Source organism: Thamnophis elegans, chromosome 8 (assembly GCF_009769535.1).
Source record: "Thamnophis elegans isolate rThaEle1 chromosome 8, rThaEle1.pri, whole genome shotgun sequence".
Lineage (NCBI taxonomy): Eukaryota > Metazoa > Chordata > Lepidosauria > Squamata > Colubridae > Thamnophis > Thamnophis elegans.
This window is the reverse complement of record NC_045548.1, coordinates 59,084,550-59,104,592: the sequence shown is the minus strand read 5'-3', so window position 1 is coordinate 59,104,592 and position 20,043 is coordinate 59,084,550. Positions and strand designations below refer to the sequence as shown.

The following is a 20,043-nucleotide window of genomic DNA, read 5'->3' as shown; positions in this document are numbered from 1 at the left end:
AGTGTGACCTTCCTCCCATATTTGGGCATACCAGGGGTTGTGACTTTAAAAAAATATATCTATATCTATATCTATATCTATATCTATATCTATATCTATATCTATATCTATATCTATATCTATATCTATATCTATATCTATATCTATATCTATATCTATATCTATATCTATATCTATATCTATATCTATCTATCTATCTATCTATCTATCTATCTATCTATCTATCTACATACATACATACATACATACATACATACATACATATATATATATATATATATATATATATATATATATATATATATATATGTTATATTGATGCTGATAAATAAATAAAGGGAGACAAAAAGGCAACAGTAAAAAATATTGGGTTTCTGTCTGGATGGTCTCTTGTGACAAGCCGAAGACAGAGAGTGGAAGTGTGACCTTCCTCCCATATTTGGGCATACCAGGGGTTGTGACTTTAAAAAATATATCTATATCTATATCTATATCTATATCTATATCTATATCTATATCTATATCTATATCTATATCTATATCTATATCTATATCTATATCTATATCTATATCTATATCTATATCTATATCTATATCTATATCTATATCTATATCTATATGGCTGTGTGTGTGTATGTTCCAGCAAAACTCTGGAACGCCTCGAGCAATTTCAACCAAACTTGGTACACAGATGACTTACTCTCTGGAAAAAAGTACTGTGGGTGTAAGACACCCCTAACACCCCTCATGATGTGTGTTATGTTAAGATACAGTCTGTTGTGCCTTAAAATGGCTTCTACTGTACTGCTGTGAAATGGCTTTTTCTGTACAGAGCAGTGGATTTGCCATAGTAATGGCTTCACAGTACTCCACAAGGTGGTTCCTTCTGGTAAGGGGAAAAATCCAACATTAGAAGTTATGTTTGGTCTAGACATTTCCCCCCTATAAATAAATATCCGGCCAATGCTGGGTTATCAGCTAGTTCTGTAATAAAAGATGGAGTTGTACCTAATCAGTTTCCAAGATTCTGCAGTTTTGATTTTCCAGCAGCATCCATGGAATTTAAATGGAACCCATTAGGTTCCTGTGAATAGAAACAATACTGGTGGTTGTTATTGGTTTGGAATATTTTAATTTTTAATTTCATTTTTCTTTTATCAAAAGAAAAAAAAGATTGGTCTTACAGAGGTGTTCATAGGCATCGCCTACTTCTAATCTAACCAAAGGACCATATATTTTCCAGTATTTTTTTACTTAAGTAGATTCAAGTGGCTCTGATGAGAAGTATGGGGACAATTGTAATTTCCTATTAGTGTTCACTCTTTTTATACTACAATGATCTATTTTAAAACTTTGGCATGGTTGGTGGCTGTGGTCTTGTATCATTGCTATTTCTGGCCAATTGATCAGTTAAAAGATATTTGTTCTTTTTAAAACAATGTTGAATAATTCACATTCTTTAATAGAAATAAGAAAGCCTGAAACAGTGTCCAAGAACAATTGTTAGTACAGCAGATTTTGTGACAAAGCTGGTTTTATAATAAAAATGCAGTAGCTCAAAAGGTGACAGAAAAGTTTTCGTCTGTACATTTTATTAAGCATATCTAATTTTATCCTTTGGACAAGTATAAAATCTCCCTTGAGGGAGAGAGGCGGTCTAGAAAGGTGAAATATAAAATAAATAATAATAAAATTTGTATTCTGAGTGGTTGAAGCGCCAACATCTAGGAACGTTTCTTATAATAGCATATAAATATATTGTGTATTAGTAAATATTGTGGTAAAAACAGATTGTGTCCAGGTACACTTATGGGAACTGTTGCAGAAAACCATATGTTGAAATACACTAGCCTTCAGTGGAATTTAGATGTCCTTTAAAGGAGGCAATTCCATAAAACCACTAGTCACAATGACTTTCTTACATTTAGGGCTAATGCTTACAAGTTGTACAAGTCCATACAGATAATTAAATAACCTTCAGTGGCTCCATTCCATGAAACTATGAAACAGAGAGCCATTCATGTCTTTTATCGCTCCTCTGAGGTCTTCTAGGCATGCACTTCTATGTCCTGAAGGCACCTCCACCAAGATAACTAACAAAGCAAATGATCTCTGCAGACCTACAGTTTGTGTCAGTGGTAGGAAACCCACAGGCTCCATAGAGCATCCAAACCCCTTCTTTCGGAGCCCCCAAATCCTCTTGGGACCGTGGCTAAGCGAAAGAATGAATAGTTTTCTTTCTGACTGCATTGATGTGGGAAAGAAAAGAAAAGTTCCATTTAAGCCTTATAATGGGCTTGTAACATTAAAGTAAACTCCCCCCAAAGAAAACAATTGCCCCCAATGAGGGGAGCCGGTGGAGGGGGGGGGGAGAGGAAAAGCAGAAAATCCTGACTCCGTCTTCTTCAGAATGCATTCATGAGCTTCCGGGCATCACCCACTGGAGACTTCAGTTGCAGCAGCAGCAGCAGCAACAACAACAACAACAAAAACAAAAACAATGTTTAGCTCAAAGGTGTCCATGGTTGGCAATTTTAAGACCTGTGAACTTCAACTCTCAGAATGCAGAATCATGGCTGGCTGGGGAATTCTGGGAGTTGAAGTCCGTAGCTCTTAAATTTGCTGAACTTGGACACCCCTAGTGTGGTCACTGTTCTGTAGGAAGTTAGCGCCCAGCCCTCTTCTAGAAAAATGAAATATCCTAGGAAATATTGAAAAGGCAGAATATAATATTTCCCTGGATCAGAAATGGAGAAACATGTTTTTAGGCATGAAACAGACTCACTGAGCCAGTCTATTCTACATAATAAAGAGTTCCCCCCTTCAGTTCCAGGGTGATGAGATTAAGGCATGATAGAATTAGCCCTTTACCCAACTCATCACATGGCCTCTGGGAACTCATGGCAAACACAGCCTAGAGAGTTGCCCCTGCATGGCTCCATGGGAGTCTGACAACCAATCAGAATACAAGCTCAAGATCAAAGGCCAGAGAGGGCATAAAACCAGGGATTCAGCATCTCAGTCGGCCCTTCTCTTTTCTCCACCAACATTGAAGCATGTGATCACCTTTTCTGTTCAGGACTCAAGCCATTTGGTCCTGTCCACCATTAAACCATCTTTCCAAGCAGCCTCCATGTCCCCAGTGTCTTTTTCCCCACTTGGAGCTGAACCCAGATGGACATTTCTTCCAACAGTTCTAAACAACGCTTGGCTTTTTTTTTTCCTGGATTCTATTTTTGAATGGCTGATACAGTGAGCTGTTATATTAACTTTTGGACTCCCCACGGGAGAGTTCAAATCTTCATATTTCATGGACAAAATAGTTTTTCTTGGCTGTCGGATGTGGGTGCTGAAATGATTAATTTACTTTGTTACAGCTGGAACCATTCTTGCAAGGCAGCATCTCCAAGGATTGGATCCACTCTACAGCTTTTGGCTCCAGTTGTGGAACAGCTGTCTGCTCGCCTCTTATTTTATTTTGCTTTTAAACAGCGTGTTTTTTGGGGGGGAGGGGAAGTGTCATACACAGAACTCTGTGGCAAAATATATATATATGCCGCAGTGATCGACAGTCTATATTTCTCTGCAACTTCCTTAGCAGCAAGGATTCCATTTGTGGGGGAATAGATCCACTGTGTAAACGTTGGCAACAAATTGCATCTGTCGAATGGATCTTCAGAACAAAAGATCAAGAGATAAATTGCTTTGCAGGGCACGGGGAGTGGAGGAGAGGAAATCAAATGCCAAGAGAGAAAAGCTAGATGTTGTTGTTATGTAATTCCCAAATTACTATGTAGCTTGTAGATAAATCGGTTTAATGTTGTTTGTAGAATAGTTTCATGGTTGGTTGTTGTTGTGGCCTGCCAGTGGCCAGCGGAGCTGCCAGCAGAATTGGACAGTGAGGAGGTTGGGGAAGAGCATGGGCCCTGGAGACCGGGGAAGGTTTGGACAAGGGCTTTGCGTCGGAGGCAGAGACAGGGCCGAGGATGTCTGGCAATGATCAGGTGCCTCCAGAGTTAGACAGCAGTGAGGCAGAGGAACAGCTAGAGCCTGTTCCCAGTGTGTGCATGCGCAGAGTTGCCAGAAGGAAAGAACAAATCAGAAAGGAGCGAAAGGGGAGTGGGCTTTTGCAGGAAACAATTCGTTCGGTCATTAGATTTGTTTCAGGAGTGTGAAGATTTGTCTGTGAATCTCGGAGACTCTGTGCCCAGTCTTTCCTTGCACAGCACCTCATTTGGAAAATATTTACATGGTAGCTTTCCAAGATAGATAAGGTCTGTGGTCATAAATATTCCTTTGAAAGACTGTTTGTCAGGCCTCGCTGAATATGAACGAGAGGAATTCACATTCATTTAATAAAAGGGGTTTTGTCAAGACCAGGACTCTGCCTTGTGCATTTTGGGGAACAGTTCAGAACAGTTCTAGGTCAGAACAGTTTGTGTGTGTGTGTGTGTGTGTGTGTGTGTGTGTGTGTGTAGGTTTAAAACTTTCTTCTTGATTGTGCTCTCCACATGTGAATCAAGTCTTGGAAATCCCTAGCTGTCCGTTTTGTCCTGAGAATGCAGGATATAAATCCCCACATATAGAGATGGTTAATGAAATCAGGCCACCAAAGAACATGATGGTTGGACACCATCAAACCTGACACCAACCAGAGCGTAGAAAAACTCAAAGAAGCAGTGCAAGGTGGAAGATGTGGAAAGACCTGGCCCATAGAATCGCCAAGAGTCAGATGTGACTGAATGGATAACATCATCATCATCATCATCATCATCATCATCATCATCATCATCATACAGGTTGAGAGAAATTGACCCAAGGCTATTTTGCAAAAAATAACTAAAATCTCTAGACTTTTCCCAAATGTAACTGGAGCACCTCAGTCACAGATAACTATTACTATTGCTACTTGCAAATATAATTTTGAAAGCTATTGAATATATTTAGTTTTAATTTAAAATTCCAGCCGCTTATAGGACTTCCCTTGATTGATGTGTTGGTAATGAAAGGAGGAAGAGATTACCCTAAATATAACTAATAACATACTTGTTTCAGCACATACTCTTTCACCCCATTCTCACCCCATTCAGTGTTGGGTTGTCAAATCCGGAAGGATTGCTCTATAGAAAATCAACCTCTTAACTTCCTTACATTTTTTTAGGATGGACATCCTGAGTTGTTTTGGGGAGTTCATAAAAATTGATATGAATTTAGGTTGCACAGCAAAAAAGGCACATTTAATAGACTGTGTGACCCAGGTTTCTTCCATTTTCTTCTCTCTTGCATATTCTGTATATTATAAATGTGAAGCCATAAGAAAGACTTACAGTATTTAATGCATAACTCAGAAGCTATGATGAACGTTTCATGTTAGTGTCTCCAAATGTGTGCTAAACTCTGTTGGTAGTGTTGGTGGTAGATATAGATAAGGACTTGTAGTAAATGTCTAGTGACCCAGGACATATGGAATAAGGGTGTGTGTGTAGACTTTTAAAGTTAAATAATAATACAAATAGGTTCATAGTGTACAAATAATTTCCTTTTTCCTGTTCATTTTGTAGGTTGCTGAGGAAATTCATACCTGGTGATTAGGAAGCACGCAAGCTTCGCTGTGTGTGTATTTGGTGTATATTTATATATTAGAAATGAACAGTTTCCTATGTACTCATAGGGAAACTGGTTTAGATAAGTGTAAGTAGGGACACGATGGCTCAGTGGCTAAGATGCTGAGCTTGTTGATCAGAAGGTCAGCAGTTCAGCAGTTCGAATCCCTAGGGCTGTAAATGTATAAGTACATCTTTTTCTCCTTACCCCTATAGTCCAAGAAACTAGGGAGATATTTGCTATTCCTTCTGCAGACTCAACTGCCATTAATCCAATCATTGTCCCATTTACAACTCTTTTTCTTGTCTCCCAAGATCATTCCTACATGCAAGAGGCATGGTGGCTCAGTGGCTTAATGATGCTGGTCTCAGGTCCAGCAGTTTGAGTCCTAGTTCTGTGTGGCAGGGTGAGCTCCTGTCACTTGCTTCAGCTTCTGTCCACCTAACAGTTTGAAAGCATGAGTAGATCAATAAGTACCACTTTGGTGGGGAGATGAGATGGTGTTCTGTGCAGGCAGTCAGATTCCTGATGGTTCTGAATTTTCCCTGTTGCGGTGCCTGCTTGCGAGGCAGCTCTGGGGAGGGAGGGAACCTCGGCTGATACTGCAGGAAAAGCTGCTTGTCTTTCTCTCTGGTGGGAAGTCAACTTGTCCTACTCTGGTGCATCTTGGGAAGCGCTTCCTTCAACAGGGCTGGTACCTTGGCAATCCAACTGCGATTCTGCAATAGCAGTGTGGTCACCTGGCTACTGTAACAATGTCATATGCCAATACTATATACCATTACAGGCAATACATTCCATAGCTTGGAAACAATGTAATGCCACTCCTCTGCGCACAAATTTCACCTTCCTAACACTGTGCGTATCTTTAAAAGACTTCTTCTATGGCTTGTAAAAACCATATAGAATTATAATGGGAGAAACCTTCCTCTTATCCATGCAGGCACAAACTGATAGGCAGGGATGACTGCTTATGTAGTATATTCTAAGTATTAGTCCTCTGGGTCAATTCAAAATTTGCAATATAGACATTTTGTTCTTTTAAATTAAAAAAAAAGAATGTTGTGCATTCTTCTTATATTGGTTCCTTAAATATATGGTTGAAGTTCTTTGTTTCTGATTAAAGATGGGGATGTGACATATATTAGTGATTTCTTGTATTAATTTCTCATCGTTCTTTCAGGGGGTCTAGATTTCCATTTCCTCCTTTGTCCTCATAATCAATAACTTTGTGGAATAAATTAGACTGTGATTCAGAGTCATTCAGTTAAGTTGGTGCTTGATCTGGGATGTAGACTTGGTTCTCTCCCACTGTACACCAACAGTGTAGATGTTAATTTTACAGGGCTTCCTCTGTGCCCTCGTGTTCTTGTGACAAAACTGTCGAAGTCTGACTGATAAATCTAACCAAGCCAGCAAATAGAGATGATCAGATCTCTTTAAGAATAGCTTTATTGAATACATAATTTTGGCACACATGAAAGCAAAGCCAACTCTAACTATTTCCTGTAGTTTTTGTATAATTAAAGAATAAATATTCCCTTTCAGGCCTGCAGCCACCTTTTCTTTTGGATCTTTGGCCTGCCACACTTTCTATTATTCTACTATGCATTTTCTATTGTGGGAAAATGGAATGGAGGATTGTACAGAGTTAGATGCTATGTAGCCATAACAAAATTCTTTCTAGAAAGCCCAAGGTCATCCTTTGTCTTTGTACCTCTGCACATGACTGCAACTGGATGGGTGGAACTGCCAGCATGGCAGTAGAAGATTGGACCATGTGATGGACTTGTGGGTGTGGGAGCAAGATCTTGAACTTTCAACTGGGTGGGGAAAACCAGGACGCTTTCAGATTCGGTTTTTTCCAGATATGCCAACATGGCTCTTTTAATAAATTGGAACTTTGAGTAATACTTTGCCTTGAACCCTGATTTACTTTTGGATGCTATTTGGAACCTGACATTCCCCTTTCCTCCATGTCACAGATCACATTGTCCATTTAGGCATTCTGGCTTCTCCCTGGTATCTCCTTCATGTTTCTGGCCAGCACCTGTTGGGATGACCTTGGTTCCCATGGGATGATCTGTTGTGATTGTCTGGTCTGACATTCCAAACTTCTCCTTTTCCCCATAGTGTGTGGCAAGCTCAGAATCAAAAATATGGTTGTGGCAGCATGGATTCATTCTGAATTTGACCAAAACCTTGGTTCCCTATATCTGGGTATAGTTCTAGTTCTTTATCGCCAGCCTTCTAAAATTCAGCATCCTTCCAAAATGTTCTGATTATAATTCTCAAACTACTTCACTTTTGAAAAAAGGACTCCCAGCAAATCCAGAAGAGCTGGACTGGTAATATCTATGCGCTCTGAAGGCCAATCCTCTTAACTCCTTTATTCATATATATTTCTGGTTCCTGCAAAACCTGTCAGTAATGATGAATCGGTTCCAATTCTCCTAAGAAGCGAAGTATCTCAGATTATTATAGTACTCGTCACAGTCTACTTTTACATAAAAAATGCCAGGAGAGAGAGTCTAATCCAATGTTTCTCATCATTTGCAACTTTAAGGTCTGTGGATTTCTTAAAAGTTTTGGCTAGGGAATTCTAGGAGTTGAAGTCCATATATCTTAAAGTTGCTGAGAAACACTGGTCTAATCTACCCCACAAAATTATTGTTGGCAAGGATGAAATAGGAACTAAGAATTGCTTATGGGCTGCTGGAGGAAAGGCAGGGAATAAATATAAGAAATCAATAATATATGCCACATCATCATGTTTAGCTTTAAACAGATATATTTCTTTACATAGTAAATGCCTATGTAGGCTTTAAAGTAGGAACTGGCAATGTACCAGCAAATACTTCTTATTACATCCTCAGAATATGTTGGGATCCATTAAAAAAATATAGACTCCAAGGTTGGAACTCTGCCTGCCCATGTCTTAAAATATATTTAAATTATGTCAGCAACATATCAGCAGGAGTTTCATAGCAGTCCCCAATATGGAACATTTCCCATTAACAGGAAAGTTTAAAAGTTGTTCTCTAGAGGTGTAGAATTATTATTATTATTATTTTTAATTTGTGGAAAAAGTTGAACAAAAGCATCCAAGTTTCCTATGAGTAGCTGTCGGCAAATGAAAAACTGGCTACAAACAAAGCACCTTCTCAACATTTTGATGTTTTATAGATGAGGTCCTTAATGGAGCATAATCTGATTCACATTGTGGAAATTAAATTTCACAGGCGCCACAATTATTGGAGTTTTTCTTAGCCTCATTGAGTAAAATCCACAACTGTCTGATAAAAGAAGCAAATGTGCTTTTGAAATGTCAAAACTGGTACACATTGCTTTGAACATTTAACATTTCTGATGTTTTGACTAAGAACTTGGAGTATCTGGTGTTGTTGTTTTTTTTTACTTGTTTTTAATTTAGTGGTCTGCTGCAAAGAAGGAACATTTTCACAGCTGTTAAGTAGTAGTTACTTTGGTTTCAAAGAAGCCCCCTGAAGGTCTACATGGTAATCACAAAGCATTGGTGGTCATTGTCTTGTGTTTGAACAGCCCACTTATTCCCCCCACAGTGGTTTTCTAGAGGTAATGATCCAAAATGGACTAATAAACCCTTTCATGGTGTGGCAGTTCTTTCATCTCCATCCTTGGTTTTATTGACCTTCACTGAAGTCCTATATGACTTTGTAGTATAATTGCACTTCAGGAACTTTGTATGATCCACTGTTTGGTGGGAATATCAATTTAACACATAGGAACTAAAAGCAATGGTTTAGAGTTAGGCAATTAGTAAGTGTGGGAATGTTGAACATAGAAAAACATTGAGTGGTCCTTTGAAAATATGATATCTCTGAAGATTACTTTTTAAGATCTCTAAGGAATTTTTCTTCAGCATAGCTTTAACCACTTATACCATCAACAAGCCTTGATAGTATTAGTGTTGTCTGAATATGTTGGGTTACTGTTTCCCTACCTTGTGGCTAGCAATATTTGAACTCCAGCACATCTGGAATAATCCAGTGTTAGGGTAGAGACTAGCCTAAATTCATTAAGATGCATCTTACACCAAAAATGCTCCCTTTGGGCTAAGTTTACTTCTAGGAATAAAAGGTCTTCTGTATATCTTACTTTAGACAACTATTGGGGGTGGAGTAATAGGAGAAGATTTCTTGTTAGCAAATCAATACCAATTTGGGTGTCTTACCATTCTAAGTCCTTATGATATGATTCTAAAATTTGATTGTTTATGTTTCATTATGATCTTATTGGTTTAATTAATTTATTAAATTTATATGCTAACCATCACAACTCAACGACTCTGGGGTTATTGTTGAATTAGATTGTACTTTCTAATTTTATTGTGCCTCTGGAAGTGTATGCATTGATGCCTGTCTTTTAATACCTTTCAATTACAACAGCTTATTATGCATTCACTCTTAAAAAGAATAGGACACATGTTAATCAGATCAAATATTTATCACATATTTATCAACTGTGATTCTTAAACCACAGTTTTGAATAAAGGGCCAATATAGTCTATAGTCATTATGTTGAAATAAGTAGACAAATTCATTACGTTGAAGTCATTATGTTGAAATAAGTAGACAAATTCATCAAATAAATAAATAATACATCTCTGTAAATGCCCTAGAAAATACCTCCTCCAGTAACAATATCCCAACGGTTTAGAAGCACATACTATATAGATTACTATAGTCAAACATTTCCTTGTTCTCCGCCCATACATTCTCCTATGGATTTGAGATTCTTGATTGCAACTAGACATACATATGGCATTTCAACATTATTCATCAAAGTTATGGACAGGCAAGGTGGTTGAACAGTTTATTTGAATGTATCATGTGAAAGCTGTGCTTTCCAACACATTCTTAAAGACGCTGCTAAGCAGCAGAGTTACTGAAAATGCTTGGTGGGAAGAGTTCCTCCTGATATTTTCCTGGAAATATGGGAAACCAGGGAAATGGAAGACTGCTGGAGAACTGGTGATGCAAGGAAATATAGCTTAAGGTAAAGGAAAAGCTTCCCCTTGCACATATGTGCTAGTCGTTCCCAACTCTAAGGGGCGGTGCTCATCTTCGTTTCAAAGCCAAAGAGCCAGCGCTGTCCGAAGACGTCTCTGTGGTCGTGTGGCCGGCATGACTAAATGCCGAAGGTGCATGGAACGCTGTTACATTCCCACCAAAGGTGGTTCCTATTTTTCTACTTGCATTTTTACATGCCTTCAAACTGCTAGGTTGGCAGAAGCTGGGGACAAGCAACGGGAGCACACTCCATTACGTGGCGCTAGGGATTCAAACCGCTGAACTGCTGACCTTCTGATCAACAAGCTCAGCATCTTAGCCACTGAGCTGCCATGTCCTTTTTAATTACCTCTTAATTAAATCAAATTATTAATGAGCAACAAGACACCCATGACAATACTTGTGAAATAATACATATTGAACAGTTAGAAATGTCTTTGATTAGTACACTTCTTGATAGAAAGAAAGCGATCCACCTAATCAGTCCTCAGTTTTACAGTTGGGATTGAGTCAAACCATCAAAGGAAGACAATTTTGCCTTTTAGGAATTTTTTCATATGGTCTTTATTCCTCTTTAAGCTTGTAATAATAATCATAACCATGAATAAATCCAACAGGAGTAAAATATATCCTTAGCTCAGATACTGAATTTATTGAGATTAGAAATGACTCTACTTCTCATTGTAGCACTCATGATTGGTTGATTCAGGAATGAGTTATTTCCAGCACCATCATATCTAGTTCCTTTACATCCCGAGAAAACCCAATATTTGCAAAAGAAATCCCTCTTCTTTAGTCCTGCAAATACTCCTTCTTTTTCTTCTAAATGTAAATGAGACCCAAATGGCAGAACATTGATCGCTGACAAGGAAGGGAACAGAAGGAAAATGCCACCAGACACCTGGGTCATATCATCATATGTGGTGGACATGTCTAGAAGCAAAAAAATATTGGACAAAAATGCAAAGGTGATTGGAAAAGATGATAAAGCAGCATATTGACTTAAAACCAGAAATATTTTTGTTGGGGATTTGCCCTAAACTTAGGTGAATGCATATTTAATCATACATGTGTTTTCAGAGGGTTTTGTCTTAATCTTGGACATATTTAGCAGTGATGGATTAAGACGGAAGGAAATAACTGATTGATAACTGATAGGTGAACATGATTGGAAATTAGATTAAAAAATGTTCTGTGTTTTTGCCATCTATGCAAAAGATGTCTTGACTTTTGTGAAGGGAGAAAGAAAATGGGAAAGACACGAGAACTTAAAAAAAAAGAGTCAGCTCCACTGAATATGAAAACATAAATGGTCTAATAACAGTACTGTGGGGCATATTCAAATCATCTTGATTTCTATAGGAGATTCAAAAGTATTCTTTCTTTTGCTAATTCAAAATGTTCTGAAAACCAGTCCTTAAATTTGGCTGAGCTGTTTTTAATATAGAAAACAATTTGCACAGCAACTGTCCAAATGATGCAGAAATGCAAACAATTTCTATGTAAAATTGGATAAATGCTATTAAATTGATTCCTTGCATACATTGGCGGATAATCTTCCTGATTTTCTAACATGAAATAAATGTGAATATATAGTGCCCCACTGTGGCTAAAAGGTATATTCTGCCCACTAGTTGCCAAACTACAGTGCTATTATAGAAGGAAGGGAGGGAGGGAAAGGAAAGGGAGGGGAAGGGAAGGAATGAAGGAAAGGAAAGGAAAAGAAGCATCTAAAAGAATTCATCTGCCAAACACAGACTGCCTCAAACAGTAAACTATTCTAGTTGCTTTCCTGGCTGATGGGGAAATAAATAGTGGTGTAGCAAAGCCTTACCGGTAATCTCTCTGTGGGTCCAGGAATGGAGAGAATGGGTGGGGATTACGGTATATATTTTCCCAAATTGTGATTCACCTACAATTGTGGTTGCCAGAACAACTAATAAGAAGGACTGACAGGGCTAGTGAGTAATTGGGCTAAGTATGTTGTAGGATGGTGTCTGTTTCTCCTATGGACCACTACTTCTGATGTGCTTTCATATAACCAGTTTGGATTTAAATGTGTTTTTTTTTCCAGTTTGTTAAGCATGATCAGTGATTCTATTACATTTCAATGCTCTTAGAGTAGAGATATTATACATTCACAAAAACATTGCTAGGCAGTTTGATTTAATTTTCACACAGAGGAGGTGAAAGTGATATTATAATGGTTCTAACTGCAAATTCACCTCAGTTTGAATTTCCTGTTTTTTTAGTTTAAGAGGCTGCAGTATAAAAAGATAGTTCCCCGGTGAGAATTTATCATTGCATTGGCTATTTTATAGAGAAAATTTTGGAATTTAGGATCCAAGCAACATTAAATCAGTTGGTTTTCTAGGCCTTTCCCTTTTGCTGCTTTTATTGCAGCACATTCTTATCTTCCCACTGAAACGAAGCAGGAAAACATAAATGAAAAGCAAATAAAAGCATACCAAACTAGATGGATAGGATCAGTGGTGGGTTCTGGATCCTGTTGCAACTGGTACTGTTGCAACGTGGCCTGGTGTCCTCCACATGAACGCGTGCAGCGCATGTACACACACACACACACACACACACACACACACACAGTGCATGCATGCATCTTACCCTCCAGCAATGCCTCCACGAGCCTCCGCAATGCTCCAGCTGCTCAGCGTAGCGTCGCACAGGCACTGTATGTGCCATGCATGTGCGCGGAAGCGCCAAAGGATTTAAAGACAAGTAGGGAGCATGGGTGAGCAGGTGTGCCCTGCGGAGCACTGTACTGGAACGGTACCCTGTGCTCCGGGCAGACTCCGGTACGCCCGAACCGCAGCGTACCGCCTGTAACCCACCACTGGATAGGATATATATGCTATACTATAGCACGATATATTTACTATAGAGAAACACAATGTCAGTTAGAAAGCTGGGTTCAAGACTGCACCATGAGGTGGGGGTGAGCTCCTGTTAATTGCTCCCACTCCTGCCCACCTAGCAACTCAAAAGCATGCAAATGAGAGTAGATATATAGGTACCACTTCAGTGGGAAGGTAACAATATACCATACAGCATGTTGTATAATCATGCTCACCACATGTTTCTTCAGACAATGCTGCTCTCTTGGCTAAGAAATGGAGATGAGCAACGCCACCTAGAGTTAGATTTGACTACACAGGAGAAATCCTATCCCCAGAGCTAGGGTGGAGCATCTTAGCAGCGGTGGCTCTTCCTTCCCCAGGATCGGCACATGACTTTTCACTGCTCTCCTCTTCTCTGTCTACTGCACATCTGTTCATCAGGCCCTGGACCCAGCTGTTCCTCCTCTTCTTCATCAACCACCCCCCAGACCTGGGAGCTGTTGACTCTCTATCTGAGGGCTGACAGACAGCCCAGGTTCCATCTCTGTCTCTCTTTCTCTGCCAGCTCCATTCTCTCTTCTCCCTCAGAGCTGCCAGGTTGCCCTGATGCTGACCCTGACTCCCACACCACCACCACCTCCTCCTCGTCCTCCTCGTCCTCCTCCTCCTCCTCCTCGTCCTCCTCCTCCTCCTCCTCCTCCTCCTCCTCCTCCTCCTCCTCCTCCTCCTCCTCCTCTGTTTTGACTGCTGGAGGGGCCGGCAGCTGGCAGGCCACAACAATATATGGACACCAAGTAAAACTATTGGTAAAGATGTTAATATAGCCAACATTCAACACATTTGGTTGCCAGGGTTCTAGTCATAATTGAAACTATGAAACCTAAATTCCCAAATAGTTGATACAGGTGCACAGAGATCACTAAAACACCACACAGTGTTTTCCTGAAAGGAAGGTAAGTAAAATCAGTGGCCAACCTGGTGGTCTTGCACACACATAGCATTGAAGGGGGGGGGGGGATGGAAACAACAACAACAAAAAGAACTTAAGTAAGTGGAAAATCCTTAGAGGTTCGAATCCAGCAACTGGTTGACATACAATACTTTAAAATATTCTCCAACTACAGAAGCAAAATTTTAGAATGATTTGTTTTGGGTGGGGTGGGGTGGGGTGGGGTTCAGCTGCTGAGTACCTTCTAAATAGCCACTATAAGAATGCAATAACTCTTCTCTGGAGCAGTAAATCTCTGCAGCATCACAAAAGATTGTGTGTTTGTTGCTATGTAAGTGGCTATAGACACAGGTAATATAACAATAAAAACTGTGAAAGTCCTTCTGAACAAATTAGATATAGGTAGCTCTACCAGTTCAGTTGGAAAACCTAAAAAATTAGCCTGTGATTAGCCAGTGATTAAAAATAAAATTATTGCCAATCTTTTAGCTGTAACTTGCCCTATATATAATTGGGAAGGACATATCTGTTATTCAAAAGTGTCTTGTAAATGAAAGTGTGCAATTGCATTGATTTATGTCATTTAACAGATTAACAGAGTTGGAAGGGACCTTATAGGTCATCTAGTCCATCTCCCTGCTCAAGCAGGAGACCCTTCACCAATGGCTGTCCTATCTCTTCTTGAAAGTCTCAAGTGATGAAGCTCCCACAACATCCAAAGAAAAGCTGTTCCATCGGTTGATTGTTCTCACTGTCAGAACGTTCCTTCTTATTTCTAGGTTGAATCTGTCCTTGGTCAGTTCCCATCCATTATTCCTTGTCTGACCTTCAGCTGCTTTGGAAAATAGCTTGACCCCCTCAAATATTGGAACACTGCTATCGTGTCTCCCCTGGTCCTTCTCTTTGCCAGACTAGCCATGCCCACTTCCTGTAACCATTCTTCATATGTTTTAGTCTCCAGTCCCCTAATCATCCTGGTTGTTCTTCTATGCACTCTTTCTGAAGTCTCAACATCATTTTTATAGTGTGGTGACCAAAACTGGATGCAGTATTCTAGGTGTGGTGTTACTAAGGCTTTATAGAGTGGTATTAGTCTTTGTATGATGGCATTGCTAGGCAGATGATATACATTGACACAAATGACATAATTTGCTTTTTTTTTTTTAGGAAAGAAGAAGAAAAAGGATAAGAAGAAGAAAAAGAAAAAGAATTTAATGGAACAAGCGCAGAAGCAGCACAGTTTCTTACTAGCTACAGACCAAGCTAGTCAATAGAGACATTTGCCCAGGGCCTGTTGATACACGTGGGTTGTTTTTTTTAAATAGTTTATATCTTGTTTTTGTTTGTTTTGCAAAACACACAGAAGCTGCTATTAGCTCCTGCATGAGGCAGCACTGCGATTCAGCTGCTCTGACAGCCTTTGGACCTGGGGAAAGGGAGGAGAACGTCCACAAGCTTGTTTGTGTCTGTTATTTATACTTTTACAATTTAATGTGGTTCTTATTGTTCTCATTGTTCCCCAAACATGGTCTCTCTCCAGGACTGAAGAAAAGCACTGAGTTCAATCAGTGGAAGTATGTCCCCCCCAAAAAAAACTTTGTTTGAGGGTTCCCTCTCCCCTTTTTTGGTTAAATGTAGTGCCTACAAGGAGGAAGGAATTTGACTTCATGGCACAGGACATTTGGAGAGAGGAGCATCAGGACTGCATGGCGCCATGAGATAAGTCCCTATTTCTTCAAGGCAAAGAAATTGAGAAGTTAGAATTGCATATTGTTTCTCATACTATACATTTTCAAGACTGAAGGACACCAAGAAGATATCTGTAGGTAACACACTTGGTCCTCATCACACCTGCTATAACTGGAACAGCTGTATAGTCAAACTGCTCTTGACTGATATATGAAATTATGGCTTAGTATTTCAGGAGCATAGTGGTTCCCATGTGTACATATCATGCTGTCTACATATAAATAAACCTATTTACATTAGAGGTTGGGTCTGTTTTCCCTGTGTGCAGTTCATCATTTGAACACATAAAGATGAGTGCTCAACATGAAATATAATAACTACCCTTTATACAAATCTGTCCAAGCCAGCTTTGACTGATGACAGCCTGACAACATATCTTGCTCTTGTGAAGTTTAGTGTTTTCCTGGCAGGGCAAACCTATCTCTGAAATCTTTCCTTCAAAGACTATCTGCTGGTTATGATCAAGTGATGGCATTCCATTCAAAAACAAAAGCCACTTTCTAGAGTTGAACCAAGCCATATTTTTCAAAGAAATCCTGGCATTCTGTTTTTTTAAAAAAATAGAGAAATAAAGAAATATGGTTTAAGAAAAAGAATTAAAAGGTAAATGAGTTCAGTGTTGTCATTTGGAAATAAACTTGCAGAAACTGTAAGGAGACCCCTATATCCTCCAAATGATGCGGAACTATAAATGATAATGAAGATGATAATGTTGAAGATGCTGATGATATCCATTCAGCTGTGTCTAATGCTTGGAGATTCTGTGGACCCAGTCTCTTCATAATTTCTGATCTTGCACTATTTCTTTGAGTTGTTCTATGCTCTGGCTCTTGTCAGCTTTGATGGTGTCCAGCCACCATGTTCTTTGGTTGCCTGGTTTCTTTTCACCGCTAACTCTTTCAAGTATAATTGCTTTCCCCACATGACATGGCTAAAACATGAGCCATAAATATCCACGTGTACTCATTGTTCCTGTTGGCTAATTCATTTGGGAACTGGAATGGAATCACACTGGAAAGTTTCCTGCCTCTTCTACAAGATCAGTAAGAGGCAGCATATGTAAGGTGACCAGATGTCCCACTTTTGGCAGGACAGTCACGCTTTTGAACAATTTGTCCCGCGCCACGCGGCATTTTTAAAAAGTCCTGATTTTTAGATGGGCTTTGCAATACTCGTAATGAGGGTGTTTACCCAGGGCGTATCCGGCTTTTCCAAATGCCTTGGAGGCTCCCGGCTGTTTCACCCGCAGTGGCCAGGCTGCGGCTGCTCCACCTCTGGAGGGGGACACAGATGGGGCGGGCGGGCTGAGTGCTCTCGGCCCTGGTGCGACACCCCTCCCAGCTCGGCCCCGCGCTTTGCACGTACATGCCTGGAGCAGAGGTCCCCGTGGAAGGTAGGGCATTGCAGCCCGCAATTGCAACAAGCCCGCTGGCTTCCCCGGGCAGCATGGCTGCCCTGCTTCCTGCTGCCCTGCTTGAAACGGCTTTGATCGGGGCGGCTCTGCCTCGCCTTCCAACAAAGAGGCATCCGGTGCCCAGGAGCTTTGCTTCAGAAGGAAACGGGGCCGGCAGAGCAGGTGGGCTGTGCCCGGGGAAGGAGCCGAGTCCGGGGTCACGGCTGCGGGGCTTTTACAAGACGAGGACAATAAAAGGTGCCCTTCTCTTCCCTTCCTCCCTTTCCCCTTCCTCCCTTTCGCCTCCCTCCCCTCTTTCCTTCTGTCCCATCTTTCCTTCCTTCCTTCCCTCCTTTTTTCCCTCCCTTCCTCCTTCTCTCCTTCCTTCCTTCCTTCCTTCTACTCCCTCCTCTCCTTCCTGCTTTCCTCCTTCTTTCCTTCCCTATCTACCTTTCCTTCCTTCCTTCCTTCCTTCCTTCCTTCCTTCCTTCCTTCCTTCCTTCTCCTCCCCTCCCTCCAGCCCAGAGGAGAAGCAGCTGTTTCTGGAACTTCTTGAGAAGTTTCCTTGCCTGCTTTTCTCCTTCTCAAACGCCTTCCGATGACTGGCCAAGCTCTCCTCCCTGGAGTCTATTTCTTCTGCCTGGGAATGGAATGGGAGGGGGGGTGTTATTGATTAAAACTTTTGCCACCCGGTGCTGTGGCTGAGGTGAAGCCGCCAAGCTCCCGCCGGCACCACCACCCATGGCAGCGGCACCTCCCCCAGCTGGGCACCGCATTACCCCTACCGCCTCCTACTCTGCCGTACTTTTGAGGAGCCATGAGGCCACGGCAGCCAGTAGGAAGGCGGCGGAGGGGGCAGGAGCAGAAAACAAAAGGCCCCATGGCTTCTCAAAAGCACGGCGGAGGAAGAGGAGGCAGCGGCAGGGGTAACACGATGCCCAGCTGAGGTGTTCCAAGCGGAGAGGGAGGGAGGCGGCACCGCCACTGCCATGGGCGGGGGTGCCAGCAGGAGCTTTGGCAGCTTCACTAAGCTGCAGTCCCCCCCCCCCCCCCATCAATGGTGTCCCACTTAACCAATCTTAAAATCTGGTCACTTTAAGCATATGGAGCCTTGAAAAGAAGAGAAATGTCTTTCAAAATCCATTGTTGGTCCTCCCCAATAACCAGATAGGAAACATGACTAGATGAGGTAAATCTACTTTATTCTTAGGCTACATTGATATAATTTTCCAGGTTTGAAAAAACACACTTCTCGCCATCACTTTTAAACATCTGACCTGTTAGGAAAAGTCCTTCCTAAGTTTCTTTCTTGGCCCATTGAGTTCTTGGGGGTTGCTTCCTCTCCCATCTGTGTTCTGACCTAGGTTTTCCAAAACCACAAAGCCATGTCCTCATCCTGATAAAACCCCTTTTATTTAGTTTAAAGTGAATTCCTCTCCAGCAAAGTCCCAGCCAACAGTCTTTCAAGAGATTTCACAACTACAGACCTTTATCAGGCTTGGAGAGCTGCCAGGCCGATATTTTCCAAATGCCACTCTGTAGCAGACAATACTTGGCAAGAAATCAGGAACAGATCTTCACCCTAATGATTTAAACTAATTTGTCCCCTGCAAACTCCCCTCCTCTTTCACTCCTCTTTATTTCCTATGGGAGGGAGCCATTCATCATCCACCTGTGCCTTTACTCCAGAGTCGATCCTTGTTCCTTAGCTGTTCCCTTCTCCTGGAAGCTCTGTACATGCACACATCAGGAACAGGCTCCAGCTGTTCTTCTGCCCCACTGATGTCCGACTCCGAAGGCAGCTGATAACTGTCAGAGGCTCCTGGCCCCATCTCTGCCTCCAAAACAGAGCACTCGTCAGAGCCTTCCCCAGACTCCAGGACTGGCCCATATTCCTCCCCAACCTCCTCACTGTCTGAGTCTGCCACCAGGTCCACTGGCTGCTGGTGGACCACAACATTCTGATTGTTTCCTAGGCAGCATCTCTTTCCCTTGTTATCCAAGGTCATTCACACACACTATCACATCCACATTGATTCCAATTGATTCCTACTGGTGAGTGAATGCCTACACATTGTCCTCTTCCATAGTAAAATAATATGCTCAAGTGGAGGCTCTTAGTAGAGAACCACACACTGTGTGAATGTGGAGAGATGTATAGCCTGACCCATCTGCTGGTATTCGGCTATTACCAGAAACAAGTACCGATTATAGCAACAGCAACTTATATACTGCTTCACAGTGGTAGCACTCTCTAGGCAATTTTACAGAATCAGCATATTGCCCCCAACAATATGGGTTACTGTTTTACTGACTTTGGCAGGATGGAAGGCTGAGTCAACCTTGAGTCAGAATTGAACTGATGTCAGTGGGCAAAGTTAGCCGGCAATATTGCATTCTAACCACTGTGCCACCACTTTTTTGGGCTAATGACAAAGC

The 20,043-nt window shown here is 41.1% G+C and overlaps 1 protein-coding gene across 2 annotated transcripts in view; it reads left to right on the top strand.

Annotated features, from left to right (window-relative positions):
* RSPO2 (R-spondin 2) overlaps positions 1–15,631 on the top strand; it is a 129,675-nt gene extending 114,044 nt beyond the window's left edge. For both annotated transcript variants that reach the window (XM_032223306.1, XM_032223305.1), the window contains one exon: positions 15,630–15,631. In XM_032223306.1, the coding sequence (XP_032079197.1) occupies positions 15,630–15,631 (2 nt within the window). The remainder of the gene's footprint in view (positions 1–15,629) is intronic.
* The last annotated feature ends 4,412 nt before the right edge of the window (positions 15,632–20,043 follow it).